The 19,938-nt window shown below is 42.3% G+C and overlaps 1 protein-coding gene and 1 pseudogene across 1 annotated transcript in view; one reads left to right on the top strand and one right to left on the bottom strand.

The window, feature by feature from the left end:
- The window catches only part of atrnl1a (attractin-like 1a), a 194,736-nt gene extending 185,521 nt beyond the window's left edge, over positions 1-9,215 (bottom strand). Inside the window, exon 1 of the mRNA XM_076104205.1 lies at positions 8,986-9,215. Within this exon, the coding sequence (XP_075960320.1) occupies positions 8,986-9,215 (230 nt within the window). The remainder of the gene's footprint in view (positions 1-8,985) is intronic.
- An 8,957-nt stretch (positions 9,216-18,172) lies between these two features.
- LOC142964089 (protein kinase C epsilon type pseudogene) lies at positions 18,173-19,160 on the top strand (annotated as a pseudogene).
- Positions 19,161-19,938: the final 778 nt, after the last annotated feature.

The following is a 19,938-nucleotide window of genomic DNA, read 5'->3' as shown; positions in this document are numbered from 1 at the left end:
TCATGACATTGCACATTGAACTTTCACCCTTTTGCTCATTTATCCGCCGCGCAGAGGATTGTGGGTCAGATTAGCCAGAAAAACATGCTGGCTTGTATACTGCAAAATGCGACAGGATGCAGCATGGACATCCTGGTATTTCTGGCATACTGCATTTGACATACTATGTATTGGGACAAACAAAATCACTTTCTGGCATACTAAATAGCATGACAGTATTGGAACCCACAGCATCTCTCTGCAACCGCTACAGCCGTAGGGGGTTTTGATTCATGTAATACACCCACCAATCCAACCGTGTGTGTGTGTGCGTGTGTGTGCATGTGTGTGTGTTGCCCTTGCTCTCATCATAGCAGGATTAACACACACTGGACAGATGGCCGTCCCATTCTCCCCCCTCCCAAAACACTCACATGCTTTCTCAGAGATACACACACACACACAAACAGACCCTACAACTCATGCTCACTGCGGTGGCTACTTCAGTTCACAAGCTGTGTCATCATCACTGCACACTGCCTGAGGCTAACACACACACACACGCACACACACACACACACACACACACACACACACACACACACACACACACACACACACACACACACACACACACACACACACACACACACACACACACACACACACACACACACACACACACACACACACACACACACAGGTTCGAGCCTGTGTTGATGACTCTGATGTCAGAAGAGCACTCTATTCTGTCTCCACTCAGCCCGACTCTCACTCCAACACTGTGGTTGTTTTGTCCTCGAATGATTTCCTTCACTTTATCGTCAGGCACCACCGAGCCAGCAGGGTTGATATTTAGATCACTTGGTGTCCGTGACTATGTATGCATACTTGTAACTGTGATTTACTGCAAACATAACAAGGGTGTTTCTAGATATCACAGAGTAAAAGACTTGGAAGTAAAGGTGTGTTGCACCGGTGCGTCCATACTTTCAGGATACACCACTGTTGTATTTCAGTCTCTTTGAATTATGTCCAAATTGGACGATTCGACACATAACAATTTCAAAAGTTCAGGGTCTAGAAGTGTGCCATTTATGTAAAAAGAAAGTAAGAGTATGGAGATTGGAGGGCTGGATGGGTGACCAGAGTTCACTTCTTGTGACAGGCCTTGGTCTTTCCCTCACCTTAACTTTACTATTGCTGATATGGGCAGACACAGTAGAACATTTTATGGTGTATTGCATAGTGGTGCAACAGTAATGTACTTTTCTAGCGGCAGTTCGGCTCATTCACCAGCGTAGACTTACATCAAAGCTCCAGAAAAACCTACATTTTATCACATTCGCTCCCCAGATCAGACCCGGTCTCACTCCCAACTCGTCAAATACAGAGGCTTTGGTCACTGCCCCTCTGCAGCCGAGACTGACACACAGAGGCACCCTTTAGCAGTTCAACTTCTCCAACGTAAACAAAAACAGAATCATTATTAGACAGTCGGAGCAACTGAAAGTAAGAAAGCAACAAAGTCTTCAAACAGGAGGGGAGGTTGGATTGGTAAAAAACAAAACAAACATGACTTTCAAAAAGCTGAAAGCTGTTCATGTCACTTATTTTACCTTAGTTGTGTGACTTACGTACTTCCTAACATCATACAAACGTACGTTCCTAAGCCTAACCAAGGAGTTTTAAAAACTACATAAACCTATGTTGGAAGTTTCATTTGAAAAGAGATGTTTCCTTTGAAAACGGGAACTTACTGCGATTAACATTTAATTATAAACACAAAATATTGTATTACATTTGATAACTGTTGGCTGTATTTAAACCTTTTATTACATTTTTACATGTGAACATTGTATTCCCCATGGTGCTCATTCAATCAAGAGTTGGGTTGAGTTCCAAAAGCCAGATCCAGTTCCCAATTGGTGAATTTAGCTAAATAGCATTAATAAGCGTGAAGCCCTTATGACCTTTTGTTAAAAACTAAACCCAAATACGTTAAGGGGATCCACTGCATTCAGACTTCTTAAATCAGATTCAATGCTGAATTCCTATTCAACAAACTCCTAACTAACCTGAACCCTGGTCAAGATTGAAGTTAACAGTCCAGTGTAAGTGTAACAGAAAGTTGCTGATTCAAATTGCCTCATAATATTCATACCACCGCTACACACAGACGTTATGTGGAGAGCTGAAGGGGAACCATCATGGGCTCCAACATCACGTAATAGGATTTTTGCGCTCACAGTATTAGTGGACAGATTAAATCAGACATGTAGTGGAGGGGTTTAATCCAACTTTTATCCCATTTTGAAAGAAAAAAAAAAAAAAAGTATTTATAGGTTTCCTTATGAGGAGTAGATTATCATTTGAATGCCAATGACTCTTCTGGGAGACTTGAAGAGGTGGTACATTTTTAAATCCCATCTAGAAATAGAACAGGAGTACATCGGACATTCCCATTCAGATCAACGTAGACGATGGTCAGAGTGGCGGCCATTTTTATGCGGCAAGTTGCGAACTCACTCACGGATGACGTATGTTGTTACCAAAACAACTAACAATCGCCATTTTCTTCCAATATTTCTTTTGAAACGAACACGGCGAAACGCTCAGTGTCCGTTCTGCTTCTGTTCTATTTCTATGTTGCAGAGCTTTAGCTGAACTCCGAGTCTCCTCAGTCCATTCATCAGGCTCCAGTGAGATAAATACATCTTATTCGGCTCCAGCTGTCTGAGGCAAAAACCTCCGTTGCGGCTTCTGCACACTGAGCGATTTACAACAGCAAGGCAGCTCCGAGAGAGAGAGAGAGCGAGAGAGAGAGAGAGAAAGAGACCAGATTTTTATTTCATTTTTTCCATCTTCCTTCACTTAGCACAATCAACATCCTGTTTCCAGAACTTCTTCCTGCATCTCTGTCGGCAAATAATGACTCAAAATGTTTGATCAGTGAGAGTTCGTTACTCCGTGGCCTCCAGTGTTTTCTGGCTGCCTGCACTTAGCATGCAAGAGACAAAGTGAGATTAATGCGGCGCTTTATACTAGGAAAACCTGAGGCAAATAGATTCGCTCTGATGTGCCCGCATTAGACGGTTTGATGTTGAAACTGCCAGATGCACGGTCAGGTCGGTCCACGGGTGTTTCACAGCTTCCTCTTCGAGGTTAATGAAGGATAAACAGGTGGTCTGTTTAGTCTGATGAAAAGCTTCTACCTCAACGTGTCGCTTCACTGCCACAGCTGACAGCGAGCACCCGACTTAAAAAGACTCGTGAATGTGTTCCCTAAAATTACAAAAACAAATGTAGGAGGCCAAATGCAGATAATACAACCACAAACATTTTTTTCAAATGTTTCTACATAACTGCAACTTGCTTTCAATAGCAACTTTATTTGGTGTCAATTCATACATCTAAAAATGGCCGATGTTTATCGAACTTTACATGCAGTATCAAAATGAGAGACAGTTTGAGGTTGTTATAGCACCTTGTAAAGTGCAAGGAACGTTATTTCAACACCATAACTGGAATTTACATCCCTTCTCCAACAGTCAGTGCTGGTTTCCTTCATACATCTTCCCAACAAAGCTCCTCTCATCAATATTTTCATTTATTTTTCAAACAATGGATAAAACAACTCTGTGAAAGGTGTTTCTTGTATGAAACTACCGAGAGTTACCAGCAGCTGTCTGAGCTTTTTAGCCTCTAGAAGCTCATGGTTTTGGGTTTTAGAGTACATTAACTGTGTGGTTTAGCCGCTCTCATCAACCCCTGTAATTTGACTTTTTTTAAGCAAACTGGCTCTCGTAAACCCGCTCTGCACTACCTGCCCCGGGCCAAATTCAAGGATTCAAGGATAATGTATTGTCATTATGCAACACAGGGATGCACAACGATATACAGTTGTACCCCTACTGCGCCGCTCTGTCCTGACGTCCGCCTGTCAAGTGAAGCTTGATCCGGGATGAGCGATGGAGCCAGGTCTCTGTGAAGATGTGGGCGCGACAGTCACTGACCTCCCGCTGCTTTCATCCATCTTATTTTACTGCCACCGAACATCCGACAGCCCGGAGTATAGGCTGGGTAGTGGAGTAGACTCAGGTCCTCGCTGGGTTAGCTTAGCTCCCATCTCGGCTCTCCTCTCTGGTCATCTGTGCCATCACCACAGCAACATATGGTCATGCATGTTTTCGTTTTTTGCCTGGCATCATCCAGAAGGTTTTGTTCAGATTCCATGTGAATGCAGCAATAAAAAGTGTGTTACGTCTTTTTTCTTAATTTACCAAATAATTAGTCCAGAGTGTTTGGGTATGCTGTTCAGTCTCCTCACATCTGGTTCAGACAACAGTCCTGGGTTTTGTGTGTTAGTGCGACTCCTGTGTGTGTGTGTGTTGTATGCAAGGAACAAGCAAGATGTTATTTAGTCTGGACAAAGAGAGGCAGAGAAAAAAGCAAAGAGAGAACGCAATCAGAAAACAAAGGGTGAGACTGCGGACCAATAAAACTACACGGAGCACCAATACCTTAAATCAATAGACAAACAGAATCTACTCCCTATTTCTTCTTTATTGGATCTGTCTGTGTGGATATGAGACGCTACTCTGTGAGTGTGTGTGTGTGTGTGTGTGTCCTGGCCATCCCAATTGCAATCCAGCGAGGCTTTAGTATTGAGTATATTCAGGGCACAGCAGTGATATTGAAGCACGGGTCCTGTTCTCTGCTCCAGCGCTCTCCAGTCTGTCCTCACTATAGATACAGCTGATGTAGCCACAAACCCCGTGAAGCCTTTTGATAACACAGGTATTTGGACATCAGTGTTTTCTACAACATCGGTTGTCGACGGGGAGATTCAGCCAGCTCACAATCCCCAAAACAACCTCCAGTACATGTCTTTCAGACGGATTACTGCATGGTTTATAATAAATCGAGCTTAATACAAAGGCGTGTTTTCATGACATAAATAGAAAGGACAGAATACTACAGACTGAACATGGTAAGAAAGTCCAGAATGCATTTGCTTTCAGGGAGACACTGTTTGGAAGTACTTAAATTACTGAATTTCCATATGTTGAGCACACCATCCGTATCCAAAACATGGACGCATTACCGGGGTCGGTGAACACAGTGCATGAGAGTCAGCCTCGCTGTCGATGGTTTCCAGTGGCCAACCATAGTAAAGCTACAAAGTAGGCCACCGCCATTATAACAAACTGGAGTGTAAAACTGTGGACAGGACACCTTGAAGCTGCAGACAAGGTCAGTTCCTATGCCAGAGCCGAGATAAGCTACAGTATGTCTATGTGCTGCCGCCATCTTAATGTCCATTCGAACAGAAAGAGACACGTTCATGACTGATGGGACGGATGGTAGAGAGAAGGGGAAGATTCCCATGTTTACAACCGGCCAGTGTTCGTATGACTGCAAAGATGGTCATGTAAGGGTTAAAAGGAGCTGTGTTTAACATTCAGAACATTAATATAGCAGCAAACAACTATTAGATATGTAAAGATACAGTGGAGTAATATCTAGCTAAGCAGGGAATGAAGTTTCTCTCCCTCACTTTCAACATGTTGAGAGACATTTAGAGGCAATTAAAAATACTGTGTATTAACAATATAACACTATGTAAATTATATTATCTATTGCATTGAACTACAGACTATATTTATATATAAATATAGTCTATATTTATGCATGTGTTGCCTTTTCAGGCACATGATTATTAAGTCAGGTATATCGCAACTTTCAGAAAATAGTATCAGAGTCATGATTATGTTAGATATTGACTTGAATGTTACTTAGAAGTCTTAAAAGCTGGCATAACTCTGACGCGGCATGAAAGCAGCATAATGCCACAAATAGCAAATCAGAATTGTGTTATACTATGATTAACCGTGTCAAGAGGCCTTAATGCAGGGGCAAGAGGTGTTGCATACACTAGGAAAGGTATTGTTCAAGGATAAACCAAAACCGCATAGACAACCTTTCCTGTGGCTGCTGCGGGCATCTTTCAGCGTTACTTGTAATATTTAACCTTTTGCCTGAACCACAGCTAGGCCCCATCAGACTTCATTTTAGCTTGATAAGGCAAATTAAAACAGGTCAGAAATCAGTGAGGCCGCTACAGTGCCTGTTTGATGGACACATTCAAAATAAATGCTGTCAAATAAAGAAAACTTTCCCATATTTTCTTTCCATGTTCTTATCCTCTCTTCATGCCCGGTCCAAAGTATAAAGTACTGTGAAACGCAATGTCCTCTTTGAAAATGAGCTGATTTTCCTGCAATCCATAAAATGCGTCCAGATATAGATTTGAGGAAACAGCTATGATACTTTCTCTGAAAAAACTGTGCAAAATGTCACAGTGTGTGTGTGTGTGTGTGTGTGTGTGCATATGAGAACTACTAAGTATCCCTGGACACTAACGAGGCTGTGACAAGCAGAAAGGCTTGTCCCTGTCATGTTGTTTGTCTGTTGTCCAGTCCTGTTCTGTCCACCAGCTCTCACGACAATCGCATTGGCTGAAAAATCAATACAATTCTCCAGAGAGAGAGAAAGGGCCAGACTTAAGTCCTGCCATCTCTCCGCCGGTACTTGTGCAGTTAATGCTGCAGGTGACGGTGAAAAAGGTAACGCTGTCCTCTCTGGAGTATATGAGGGGTGATTAATGCCACAGACAAAGAAGAAGGGTGGGAGAGCTGATCGGTTTATTATCGAATATTATCTCACACTGACGGACTATAATGTATCGTGTTGTTTTATGTAGTGTATTTATTGTCATGGGGTTGTTGTTTTTGTACAACAGATGCAAATGAGATACTTGTGTAGTTTGTCTATTGGTCACATAGCCACACACTCTCCTTGTGTGAGCAGTCTGAAGCTGGAGCATTTTTAAAATGTCCCTTCATGGAAGCAAAACACATCGGACCAGCCATCAGACACCAGGCTAAATGAACACTTTCAGTTCTAATTAACTTTAGTGCAGCGCAATTTATCAAAATCACAATATGGCCTGTGGCAATTTTCAAATTCCAGGGAGCGCAACATTTGTTAAACGGTTGAAAATACCCTTTTAAATGAAATATTGTGGTGCTGCAGAGATGTCCTGGCCTACACATCATTTTCTACAGACTTCTACAGAATGGAAATATCTTTGTTTGGTACAGATCCCTGCAAAAATCACACCATTATCATTTTAATGTTTTTCAATCAAAATAACAATGATAAAATAGATGATGCAAAAATGACCATCCTAACATTGCAATTTATAGTGCACTTCAATATCAGTCAAAATAAGTTCAGCCCTTCTCTAAAAGACAAACTTCAAACGCACTTGAAGAAACTCACTGACCCAGCAACATTAAAGCTACAAACAACCCACAATGCAATACTCCGAAGGAGGGTTACACCAGTACACTCTCCGTTAAAAACAGACTGTTGTGCAATGTCTTATTCCGTCCGGAATATGACGCCCATCTGTTCAAAAGTTTCATATTCAGGCCGATGCGTGACCTAAGGGAGATCATTCTGACAAGTGAAGCAGAAAAAAAAAGTCTTCTTTTTAAGCACATCTATGCTGGTAGTCCATTCTGACAATACGTATGACGCTCAATAATGTCTCTGGGATTCAACGAGAAGGACAAATATTTATATTACGATTTAGTTGACATATGTTTACTCAACTGTCTAAGGTGTGTGTGTGTAAGTGTCGAGCTCCCGAAGCTCAGACACTTTATCTTCCAAGAGAGGAAACAGAATCTTTGCAAACTCTACGTTAAAATGGTATGTTTTTTTTTAAGCACTTGAAGATCCAATCATCACTAAAGCGTGTGTCATGCAAGAGAGAAACAAATGGAATGGTCAAAGTTGACATATTGACATTTAAGGTGCGTTGATGGATTCAAAGACCCCAACTTACAGTAGAGTAACGCGCAAGAAAACATTCCACCTTTAAAAGCTGCTAGTAGCTACTGGTAGCCTTTGTGCAGCACAGTGAATCTCTGTCTATAGCTAGCTTACTGCTTCATTTTTTTTTCGGCACAAGTAAGTATATCAAATTATTCAAAGACCAAACTGATCAAAAAACACATTTGGTGTTTGCAAACGGAAATGATGTACGTGTTTATTTACATATATAGTGTCAGGTGTGAACTGACGACTGAGGTGTCCACTCTTGATCGGCTCATGTTAATGCCAGATGTGAACCAGCAAAACATGTAATTTCAATGCCGTTCACTTATTTCGGCTTTACAGCCAAAGACAGTAGACCTATACGTCTCAGGAGATGTCAGGGTCAAGACAGCGGCCATGCTGTTTTTTAAATCCTGGTTTATTTTTAAAGAGCAACTGCTTTCTCAGGCTGTGTGTAGTACTCTAAAGGAGACAGCGCGAGTGGCAGTCAGTCCTCTCTATTCGCTCCGAGCAGCAGACTGCCGTCTGGGCATTAAAATGACATGCTGTCATATATAGAAAAGGGGTTTTCACTCATTGAATTGAACCAGTTGACCGTGCTACTTACCCACAACATATTCATGCACGAGCCTCATGTGTGGTGCAGATTTTTGCTTTTGATACACCCATAAAAAATATAAAAAAGAAAAAAAAGAGTCAGGTTTAGGGTACTTGATCTGTGTTTTTGCTGTGGCATTAATTGCCCCTCATACAATATGGTAATAGAGCCAGGTAGCATCCAAAGGACTTCACTTTTCTACAACAAAGACACAGATGAATCTAGTCATCTACACTTATTCATTGAACCCAGTCAAACACATATAACCGCCATAAATAAAAATATCTAGGAGCCCAAAGCAGCAGTGAGAAGATATTAGGATATTAGGCTATAATTGATAAAGATCTATGCATTCACACTCGGGGGTCACTGGTTCAAACACCTAATGCCAATTTTGGACTTTTGCTCAGCACAACATTGATACAAATAACAACCTAACAGGTAAGATGTACGCTGCTAACGGCACTTGGCAGATGCCATATCAATTCACAACTTACTTGAATCTCCCCTGACAGTGCTGACACTGATCCCCGACCCATCCGTGATCGCACACGCAGGTCCCGTTGATGCACTTCCCCGACAAGCAGTCTTTCTCGCAGGACTTGGACACCGAGGAGGCTTCCGCGCGGAGCACGAGATGAAGCATCACGAGCACTCCCAGGTACGTTCTCAAGACGCGTCTCGTGGCCGCCCAGGTGCACAGATGCATCCCTCCGACATCATCCATGATGGACGCGAAGTGTCTTTTTTTTGTGGGGGGGGGAGGCTGCAGCCCCCGGAACAGAACAAAAACGAGGTGTCACCTTTACGCTGTGAGGTGATCAGTTATCAGCAGTGGGGTCGATATAAAGTATCCGACCTGTGACGCCGGGGGAAAGGGCTCCGGGAAGCAGTGATTACGCTCTATCGGAACATGCAGAGCGGTGTGGGGAAAGCTGCGGGACCGGAAACTTTGGTGGAAACAGTTTCGACCTTTAAAAAAACACCGTAAACGCAATTCCAACCGGACCAATCCGTTCGCAGCAACACAAACATAGAAGCCCCTGTTACGCGCTCTGCGGCGCGTGCCCAACAAGTCTTCCAGATAAACTTCCACTGTGGTCAAGGATCCGATGTAAACACCGCGACCGGATGATGCTGCCTCAGCGTCAAAAGGCTGTAAATCCCGGAGATAAATCAGCAGAAAAGCACGGAGCTCCGATGAACGCCGTGCGCTGCTCCCACCCTCGCTGGATGTGTGCGCGTGCTGCCAGACAAAGACGTGCCCTCTGCCCGGGTTCGTTGTCTCAGGATGCGACAGCCGCAGCTCTCCCCGGAGCTGTCTGCTATCGCTCTCCTGCTCCACAGCTGGTTTGTGACGGGGGAACCTCCTGCACAAAGCCCCGAGCATGAGCAGTGCGGCCACGCGGTTAAAGGGGCAGAGCCAGTTAAACGTCAGAAAGGCTCCGTGCAGCGGGCTCGGGACACCGTGCAGAGACAAAGCCAGTGACATCCGTCTACAGCAAGCACGGGCCCGCTCCGTCTTCCGATTGGCAGGTCACACTTGAAGCATGTATAAAATAAACAATACATAATATAGATAGATAGAGAGACTTGACATTGGACAATATACATGTATATGAACATATACATGTGTATATATATATATATATATATATATATATATATATATATATATATATATATATATATAGATATGTATATATGTATGTATGTTTATATACATGTATATAAACATATACATGTATGTATATGTATGTATATATACATGTGTGTATATGTATATATATATCGTTTATATGTAGCCCCTGGTTTAGTCTGTTTTGTGGTAACTCTTGAAATCCTGTAGTAAATTATAATTTATACGTTTTTTCTGGGAAATTCCAACACTGGATGTTTATTTCTTCAAGGCTGGGTACCAAGAGAAATGTGAAATAAATAAAAAGTCAATAGAAATATGTTACACAAAGTCTCTCTCATGCACACACACTTGTGATGAAAATGTGTAACCACAAGAAATGATAAGCAATAAAACTGCAGCACAATGTTCCTTTCTGCTGGAAACATTGCTTTGAGACGATTTGGAGACAGCGTAACACATCGCTTCATCCATCAGAGAGAGGTCTGGTAGATTACTCAAATATTATCTATTCAGCCAGAAATAGTAAATCATATGAACGCCCGCAGTGACTGTTGCCTTCCAGTCTGTTCATCTATAGATCAATCAGTGATCGGTGAACACCGATCACTGATTTTGGGAAGGATTGTATTTAAATCGGAAACAGTTGGTGGATCTATTGGAGCTGATTCACAGACAGATATGACAGGAACATTAAAACCACACTGACACGGCAGAGGCCTAATTCCTCAAACTGTCTCCTTGATTTATAACATTATCTCACTTTGAAGGCTTTAAAGACACAAAAGATATTCTTTTGGAGCCCGGCGGAAAACAAAGCCAAGATCTGCATCTGTGTTCCCCGAGGGCTCACGGAACCATCCAGCGAGCCAGACGACGATCTAATCCGCAAACCGAGAGATAGACTCGCTCATCTCAGGAAAGATATCGCTCCGCTGCAGGCTGACGAAGAGAACCACAAGGTTTAAACGAGATATTGGGTGCAACATATCTGAGCAGAGAGAGCTGCTGGATCACAAGGTGAGTGTGAACAACTGTTGCATGAGTGAGCTTATTAAACCCGGTTGTTTAAAAATATCATTTTACGACTTTGGTGCCTTACCCAATGGCTCCAAATGCATAAACTTCCTGCCAGATTTCTGTTGGTGTTTTGAAACTCAACACAGCTGTGTTCCCAGTTAAGCTTGGAAACATCGACGGGGATCTGGGACGAGGAAATTTGGGGGATTTCACTAATGGATTCTGCTAATGCTAATAGGTGCTACAATGAAATCAAAAGTGCATTTATTGATTAAATTATTTTGTTGTAGGCGTATGGATAATGTGACATTTACTTAACGCTCCGCGAATCAATATTTAACAATGAAACAAAAGTCTGTGTGTAATGTGAAAGGGGTCACCAGTATTGACTCGGCAGGTATGAGAGTTTTAGCCTCTTTATGGGCGGTGTGCATGTGGACTGGCGACAGCATGTGTATGTACTGTATGACAAAGTGGGCGAGAACACACCATTCGTCCCCATATTTCACCGCCATATTCTGACAAATCTAACCATGCTTGTTAATCGTTTGTTGAGCCACAGTTCCATCATGATCTGTAACTGAAGACACTCACTATCACGGGTTTGTTTGTGTTTTGTATTTGTTTAATTACAGTTCATATAATGTCAACGTCACTGGTTAAAGTAAAACAGGTATTGTTTAGTTATTGTTATTGCATTTCATTAGTTACATCTCTCTTTGTTACTCACCATACCCACCATGTGTTCCAGAGACTTCATGTGCCCAACCATTTCCTCTATTTATACACTGGATGACAGCAGTGATGTCATGGAGGGGGGATAGTTGTGATCTGTTATGCATGGTTGTAACTGTATAGCATATGGTGAACTATCTCAAAGTGTTTTCTACCTGAAGGTTCTCAGTAAGGTATAGCTTTTGTAAGGTATAAATGACAGCATTTATGTTTGCATGAGTAAATATGAATTGTCCTGTGGGATGAGGCCCGTCAAAATAGGTTGTGATGCATTGCCCTAAAGAACACCTTTGTGTGGTGTGGTTAAATTAAGGCAAGTGAAACTTCTCAGTTGAGGTTAAAAAACAGATTGTGCAACCCCGACTGTTGGTACAGTAGGAGACGGTATGTAAGCTGCTGTGTACGCTCCCCTGTCAAAGTCACTTTCTCTGAGATAAACTCCCTGATTCAGGAAAAAAAAAGAGGCTGCTTTTGGAGAGAAAGATGAATGAATGCATCATGAACGGTCACAGTGACTGCTGGTGCTCGGTCTGTTCAGCAAATGCAGGGAGTGCGTCTCACAGCAACACAGATCCGTCTTCATCAGCTACATAGGATTAAGACAGATTCTATTTTCATGGGTTTTGTTTTGCTACAATAATTAAATATTTCACATCCACTTTTAAATGAGGAGCCGTCCAAATTCATTCCAGTCACTTTGTCATTCACTGCTTTCCCCACCGTTCGGAGTCACACTTAGCTACCCAAATCACTCCGGCTGATTCTTATTTAGATTCCATATTATCGAACTACGGCAGGTTTTTCTGGCAGCCGGCCACTTCTTGAGGAAACAGCTGGTTCATTGCAGGCTGGCTTTTCCTTTCTGCGCCCCTCCCGGGACACGCAGCACTACACACCTGGCTGCTGCTGACATACACTTCTTTCTTTGCCCTAATTTCCCAGGAACTCTTTTTTTGTTGCCCACAACAAGACCATCTGCCTCGCTTCTAAATTGGGGAGAGCATTTATCAAATGTCTTGAGACGATAACACTGATCCGGGTTCTGCTTTGCCTTTTGCAAGTCAAGATAAATGACAAGGTCAAGGACGTGGAGATAACCCCCCCCCCCCCCCCCCCCCCCCCCATCATTGTTCATTAACTTACTGATGGGTTATGAAGTGTTTCTAAGGGTTTGGTGTCACAAGTGTCAGTATAATGAGACGTTGGCAGCGAGAATGTCTTTTCCATCACATCAAATATATCCTTCTTTGGTGTAAATGCATGTAAATGAAAATCATCAAAGGCCCGTCTACTTGTTCTTCAGCATTTTCATTCATGTCGTCAACGTTTTCCGCCTCCGTGCACAAGTCTGCTAGTTTAAAGCTCCGCCGGACAACGAACAGTGGTATTAAACCTCGCTGTTAGCCTGTGGGAAATTGGTTTGGCTTGTTGTTATTCCTGCTGCTTGAGTTGGATTCTATTATAGATCGTTTTTTAACCTCCCCCCACGGGCCAAAGTAGGAATATTGATTGGCTTACACAAAGAACCTACTGTGAGGAAAAGGGAAAAAAGGAAGAAAAAAAAACTAATATTGATTTTTGACAGCTTGTTTATAATTAAATAGTGGAATAACTAACTGCACCGGGGGGACGTGGATGAATGAGGATTATGAGGATATGAAGCACACAGAGCGGCTACATGGGATGCCAGTGGTTTTCTGCTCATCATGTTTCCATCCATGCTGATATTAATATCTTCCACAGCCAGCTGTGTGGTGTTTAATAGGGCAGATGTGCCATAAAACATTGTGTATAGACTGCAAATTGTATGAGATCGCAGCCATTTTACTGAGACGAGTAGAAAGAACACACACACACACACACACACATGTAGAGGGAGTGCATGGAGAGAGTTAGTGGATGGCAGAGAGAGAATTAAATGAGCCTTGGGAAAAAGATTATAAAAGATTATGATTTATGACTGACGTTTTGGTGTCCCCTGGTGTTTTAAAGCTGCTAATGCACTGATAGAAACAGACACCGCTGGACCCATCTATTATTCACAAATACATATTCGGAGTCATTTTGTGTCGATGTTTGAGTAAAAAGTTCACTTTTGACCAAAGAAGACATAGTGAGCGATCTAATTTTGACTTCCTGCATCCTCTGGTGGCCTTCATCAACTGATGACGTTCACTCAACGTTACTGTGTACTGACGTGCAAAATTAGAATCTCAGAAAAAGGTTTAAAAAAAGAATAAAAAATGCAAGTCCACTTCATTTTCAAATCTATTTGTTTACATATTTGTCACATGTGGTTGTTGGTTTGAATATGAGTTCAAATAAAACAGATGGCAAATGAAGGACATGGAGGAAGTGGTTTTAATTGTGATATCCAGGTGTTCATAGCAAAAAAAAACATGAAATGAATGCAATGGTGCCATTTGCTGTATATTCCTGAAAAAATGTTGGGGGGGGGGGGGGGGGGGGTATTTTCGTCATATACAGATATGATTTATATTAATAAAGATATAATATGATGATTGCTTGGTAAAATGTATTTTCATATTGTCCAAAGCCAAGTCGCTATTTGATCATGTGATGAGACGGTTCAATGGTGTGTGTGTGTGTGTGTGTGTGCTTGATAACTAGTATCTTCTCCATTTAGTCACTGAACTGACATGAAGATAATCATGGATGATGCTGAAATAATAGTTATTTTTGGTAGGACTTAGAGTAAGAAGTCATTTTAACCAAATGTGAAAACGAGTTCCACAATTTACTGAAAATGAACCCTTAGTTAGTTTGAGAAGATGATTATGTGACTGTTTAGTGGAGTTTATACTAAAGCAAACATTGAGAGTGTTAACAGACTGAAGCTGAAATCAATTCAAAGTATCAACTATAACTAAACTGTCTCTCGTTGTTGTTTTCTCACTGAACTTCCTCTTTGACTCACACACACATTTTCCTTTCATTCCTGCAGCCACTGAAAGTGGAAACAAAAATGTTCCTTTCAAGCTTTATTTTCCTGCAGCCTCGGGTATGTTACTGTCCTGGTGTGACCATGGTAACAGTCGTGAGGACAGCTACAGTATGACCCTGTTTACTGTTGCCAAGCCGTGTCCGTTAGATGTAAAACAAGCCGAGAGAGGGCAGGACGTGGCAGACGTCCCGGGGATTTCCTCGGCCTGTGATTGATTCCTGTCTGCAGAGCAGAGACACATTGGCTGACGTGTGTGATGAGAAAACAAGGTGTGCAAATGAGACAGAAGTATGTTCCGTTCAATTAATGGAGAAACGCAGAAAAAAAGAACAGTAGTTCCTGTTACCATGGCCTCCAAACGTTAATAGCTGTATTGTTTCTCTCAGCAGCCGAAGAAAAATACTGAGACCTTGGTACAAAAATTAAGCTTTTTCTGCATCAAGAGGGTCAAATCTGCTTTTTAAGAACATGAACTTCCACCAAGCTCACACTAGATGGTAGCAATCACTCACCTGCACCAGCAGCTTTTTTTTCTGGGGTTTGTTGTTATTGCAACTGCCAAAACACAAGAACTAGTATTTGTGGCCCAATTATTGCAACCACACAAGCTCATGGTCATGTAGCGTATCTATTGTCCAGATATGCAAAACCATAAACAGATTGTCTGCTTTATGTTTAAGTCTGACATTTTAAAACACACTTTCTGCAAATAACTACACTCAGTTAGACACTGACTAAAGGCCTGTGTGTGTTATTTGCTAAACACTGCCATTGAAATACCACACTCAATAATCAATCATCTGCACCCAGAATGCACCTGTGATAAAACCCTGTTACCATTTAGATCACTTAGAAATCAGAGCTCGGACATCATGAATAGGATTCAGGTTTGCACAACAATGGAGGACAATAATGCACTTTAATTGCAATATATTTTGTCTACAGTACAATACAGTCACTATGTCGTCTTAAAGTAATTGTGTCTGACACTCTTATTAATATATGAGCATTTAGAATAAACACATTTGTTTGTTTCCCTGTTGTGTTTGTGTTCATTTGTGTCTAAATTTACAACATGAAAAGGCCCAAAACTCTAGATAATAGAGTTTTATACTTTGCACATCAATGTGCAGTTGGCATGTGGGAGCAGCCAAACATGTAGAGTTTCATTAACCTCTATGGTGGTGCAGTCCATGGATCCAAACCCTGTAGGAGTACATCATTTGTCTCCTGCACGTGACATTTTTGCGGGAGTTGGTCGCATCACCAAAATATGAAACGGTGCCTTTTTAGACCAAACCTCATCATTTATTTATTGCAGCTGTACAGGAGTTGGTTAAAGCCTGAAATGGCAAACAATCTCCAGGAGGGGTCAGCCACAGTCAGGGTTTAAACATGCTGAGTTGCAACATACTGTGACATCACATTCATCCTCACAGCTGTCTGACACAACATTTACATCATGTTTTTTTACAGGGTCCTCGTCCAATGTGGGTCATCTCTGAGGGCCCCTGTCTCCTGCATGGTGGGGGATTGATCAGACTGCACTCTCTTGTGCAGGTTCACATGTAACATTTTGTCCAAATCGAAAGGGTCGAGGTCAGAAAGTGATCGATGATTAAAGCCCGAGTCATCAATACTCTCTTCACTTTGCTTTTGATTCTCTATTCTGTCAAGCACAAATAGTCTATAGTGTATTTAAAGGAAACTTGTCGGTAGATTTTAAAGATATCTTGGCTGCAGTTGTTATATTTTCTCAAACTATAACCAACTTATTTTGGGTTTAACGAGAGAGATTTGCGGAGAAATCTGGTGATGCTTTTTGTAATGAAAGTCTTTGAGCAAACTCAGGAGACAGAGAGTTGATTCTCTGTTTCTCTCTCTCTCCATGATGTGATGTCTGATGTTTCCACTGTGCACACCGCTGTGTCAGAATGCTGGCTGTGCAGATAAATGTGCTGCACTTTGTGAGGATGGTGACTAGCTGTTGGCCTTGTGCTGTCTGTCAGGTGCAGCGTGTTCCTGCTCTAATGTCACTATTAGACACATTCCTGTGTTTCACTTTCATGGATGCAATCCATGTTTTGTCTATTATAAAGTTTTATAAAGTTTTACGATCAAATTCCCCCTCACATGCTATGTCTGCCACAGCATGCAGACTTTCATTTTACTCCCGGTGGATTATTCAAAACAATGTTTTTTTTACAGTGGTCTATTTTAAAGAAGGTGGGCATGTCATACTTGTGATATTGTTTTTCTCAGGTGGAGGTGAACTCTGTTTTTACATCTTGATTCTTGGTTCTCAAACTGCAGGCAAAGTTGATGGACAATGTTTTCCCTCATGTTGGATTTTTAATGTGAAAATGTCGGCCATGTTATCTGCCCAGAGAATTGTTTTTGTTGCTGCTGTTTATTTGTTGCTGCTGATTCCTGACAACTTTTTTTTTGAAATGCTCTACACCGGAATGTGCTACTGTTTTTGTTTTGTTTGTCATGTGTTTGTCATGTGCCACAAATGGGCTACAACTGAATTTCGTTCTGCATTTTGCATAATGACAATAAATGATCCTTGAATCCTTAAAACTTACAGTAAAAACAACTGAGTTCCATTCTTGGTTGACCAAATTCAAGCCCTAAAAGTCGGTTGTGTTCCACAATCTTCCCTCATCCAGCAGTGATCATGAGGTTAAACAATGAAGTTGCTGTATGTTTAATACTTTTTTCTTTCTTAGATCACACATTCAGACAAAATGTACCCACAAAACTGTGCGAATATATTGTTTTGTTCTAAAATATTCATGAGCCTGATTTGAGATAATGGTTTTAGATGTTTTAGTACAGTGCACACACAGAGAGCTGCTCACAGCGTGGTCATGACTCATGTGGCTAATAGATAGTCAAATTCCATGCATGCCTCACATATCCCGAACCCTAATTCCCCTAAGGTCTCTTCTTTTTATTATCATTATTTTTTTTTCATTTGGCATTTATTAAGTGGATGAATGGGCTTAAAGTATGAATGAGCTTCAGTCATGTGCTTCATATTGCAGACAATTCACACCTGTTTCCCTGCATTTTCTACAGTTTCGCGTGCACTACGGGAGCTGCAGCGGTGTCTCTCTTCTCTTCTCCTCTCCTCTTCCTCTCCTCTTCCTCTCCTCTCCTCTCTTCCTCTCACCCAGCTGCTGCTCCAAAACCGCCTCCCTAGTCTGGGTTGCGTCGCACTCCCCCGTCTGTCACACCAGGCTTCGAGGAAATCTGACGTATTTTTCGCATTTCCTGCACCAGAGAGAGAGAGAGAGAGAGAGACGGAGACAGCGAGCAGTGTCGAGACACAGACAGGGAGAGAGAGAGACGGAGAGAGAAAGAGAGGAGGAGGCAGCCAGAGGTATATCCACGGGTAGTTAAGATCAACAGCTGTGGCTGAAACCAGGCCGAGCACAAGGAACCTACCTACCTACCTACCTACCGCCGTAATCTGCCCCTCCCCTCCGCCTCTGCGGCGGTTCTTCACGCTACACCAGCCGCTGTCTGGTCGCAGCGGTCCGGGCTCGAACATCCCCCCCGGTGCGCCACGGCGGCTGTGCCAAACAGTCCTCTTGGAGCCTCCCATCTACCGCCACACGGTGCAATGCAGCACGGGCTCGAGGTTGTAAAGAAAGTCGGAAGTAAAGAACAACATGACTGACGTGTTTGTGTTTTTTTCCTCACTGTTGGTAGCTGTTGTTCGTGTTTCTTCCGTGCACTTCTAAGGAAGGTTCCCTCTCCGGTTACCGGTCGTTTCTGTCGCTGCAGTTTATTTTTTTGAGGGGGAGTATTTGTGAGGATTTACAGCATCTGCCTGGAGGACCGCCGGTTGAACAGAGAGGAGAAAGGTGAGGTGTTTCCATCAGAGAAGGTTGCGACCGCCGCGCTGCCATGGTGATCTTCAACGGGATGCTGAAGATCCGGATCCGCGAGGCGCTGGACCTCAAGCCCACGGCTTGGTCCCTGCGTCACGCCGTCGGCCCCAAGACCCAGACCTTCCTGCTGGACACGTACATCGCCCTGAACGTGGACGACTCGCGCGTGGGCCAGACCTCCACGAAGCAGAAGACCAACAGCCCCGCGTGGAACGACGAGTTCACCACGGAGGTCCACGACGGCCGCAGGATCGAGCTGTCGGTCTTCCACGACGCGCCGATCGGATGCGACGACTTCGTGGCCAACTGCATCATCCAGTTCGAGGACATCCTGCACAACGGGAGCAAGCACTTCGAGGACTGGGTAAGAAGACAGGGATGTGACACTGGAGCACAGTTGCTTCTTAAAATGTACAATAATAAGAGCAAGAACACATTCATCCACATTATGGATGTTTTCTTAATCAATCAATTCATTTCTTTTTGTCTGTACAATTTAAGAAAATAGTGAAAACACACTAAACTTGATCAGAGGCTGTTTGAATAGCTTGGTTTGTCTGACCAAGAAATATTCAATTAATAATGACTTTCAGATGAGACATTCTGCTCACATTTGAGTATAAACTGACTGTAGACTTACTCGGGAAAGTCTTAAAACTAGATTTTGACAATATAAGACGACTCCATACACGATTAACCAATAATACAGGACCCCTTTTAGTTATTCTAATACTTCGGGCCACATATTTCAAAATAATTCAACAATCAATCAAGTTGACACCTAACCTGAGCCTTTCATGTAATCCAGCATTGCCTCAGAGAAGCTTGAACCACTGAATGAACACATTTTAGCTCGATAAACAATTTCTCTCTCACACAAAATTGTTGATTAATTTGCTTTTGATCAGCCAACCGAATAACTGAAGGTAGTTTCGGCCGTACAACATTACAAAAATAAAGTATTTCACTGGGAAAAAAACTGAACTAAAGCAGGAACGTGTGAGTCTATGGAAGCCCGGAAAAAAAAGATGAAAATGTTAAGACTGGTCAACACAAGTCATTATTGTGAGCTATTACATACATTTCTCTATAATTAAGACATAAGTATATCTCAGTAGTAGTGATATCTCAAAATAATGACTTAAAATCACATTATTTTATCCATGGATCAAAAGGGGAAATCAGAATG

Source organism: Anarhichas minor, unplaced genomic scaffold (assembly GCF_050575085.1).
Source record: "Anarhichas minor isolate MPS153535 unplaced genomic scaffold, ASM5057508v1 ptg000029l, whole genome shotgun sequence".
NCBI lineage: Eukaryota > Metazoa > Chordata > Actinopteri > Perciformes > Anarhichadidae > Anarhichas > Anarhichas minor.
The sequence above is the reverse complement of the archived record's forward strand: the minus strand, read 5'-3'. Positions and strand labels throughout refer to the sequence as shown.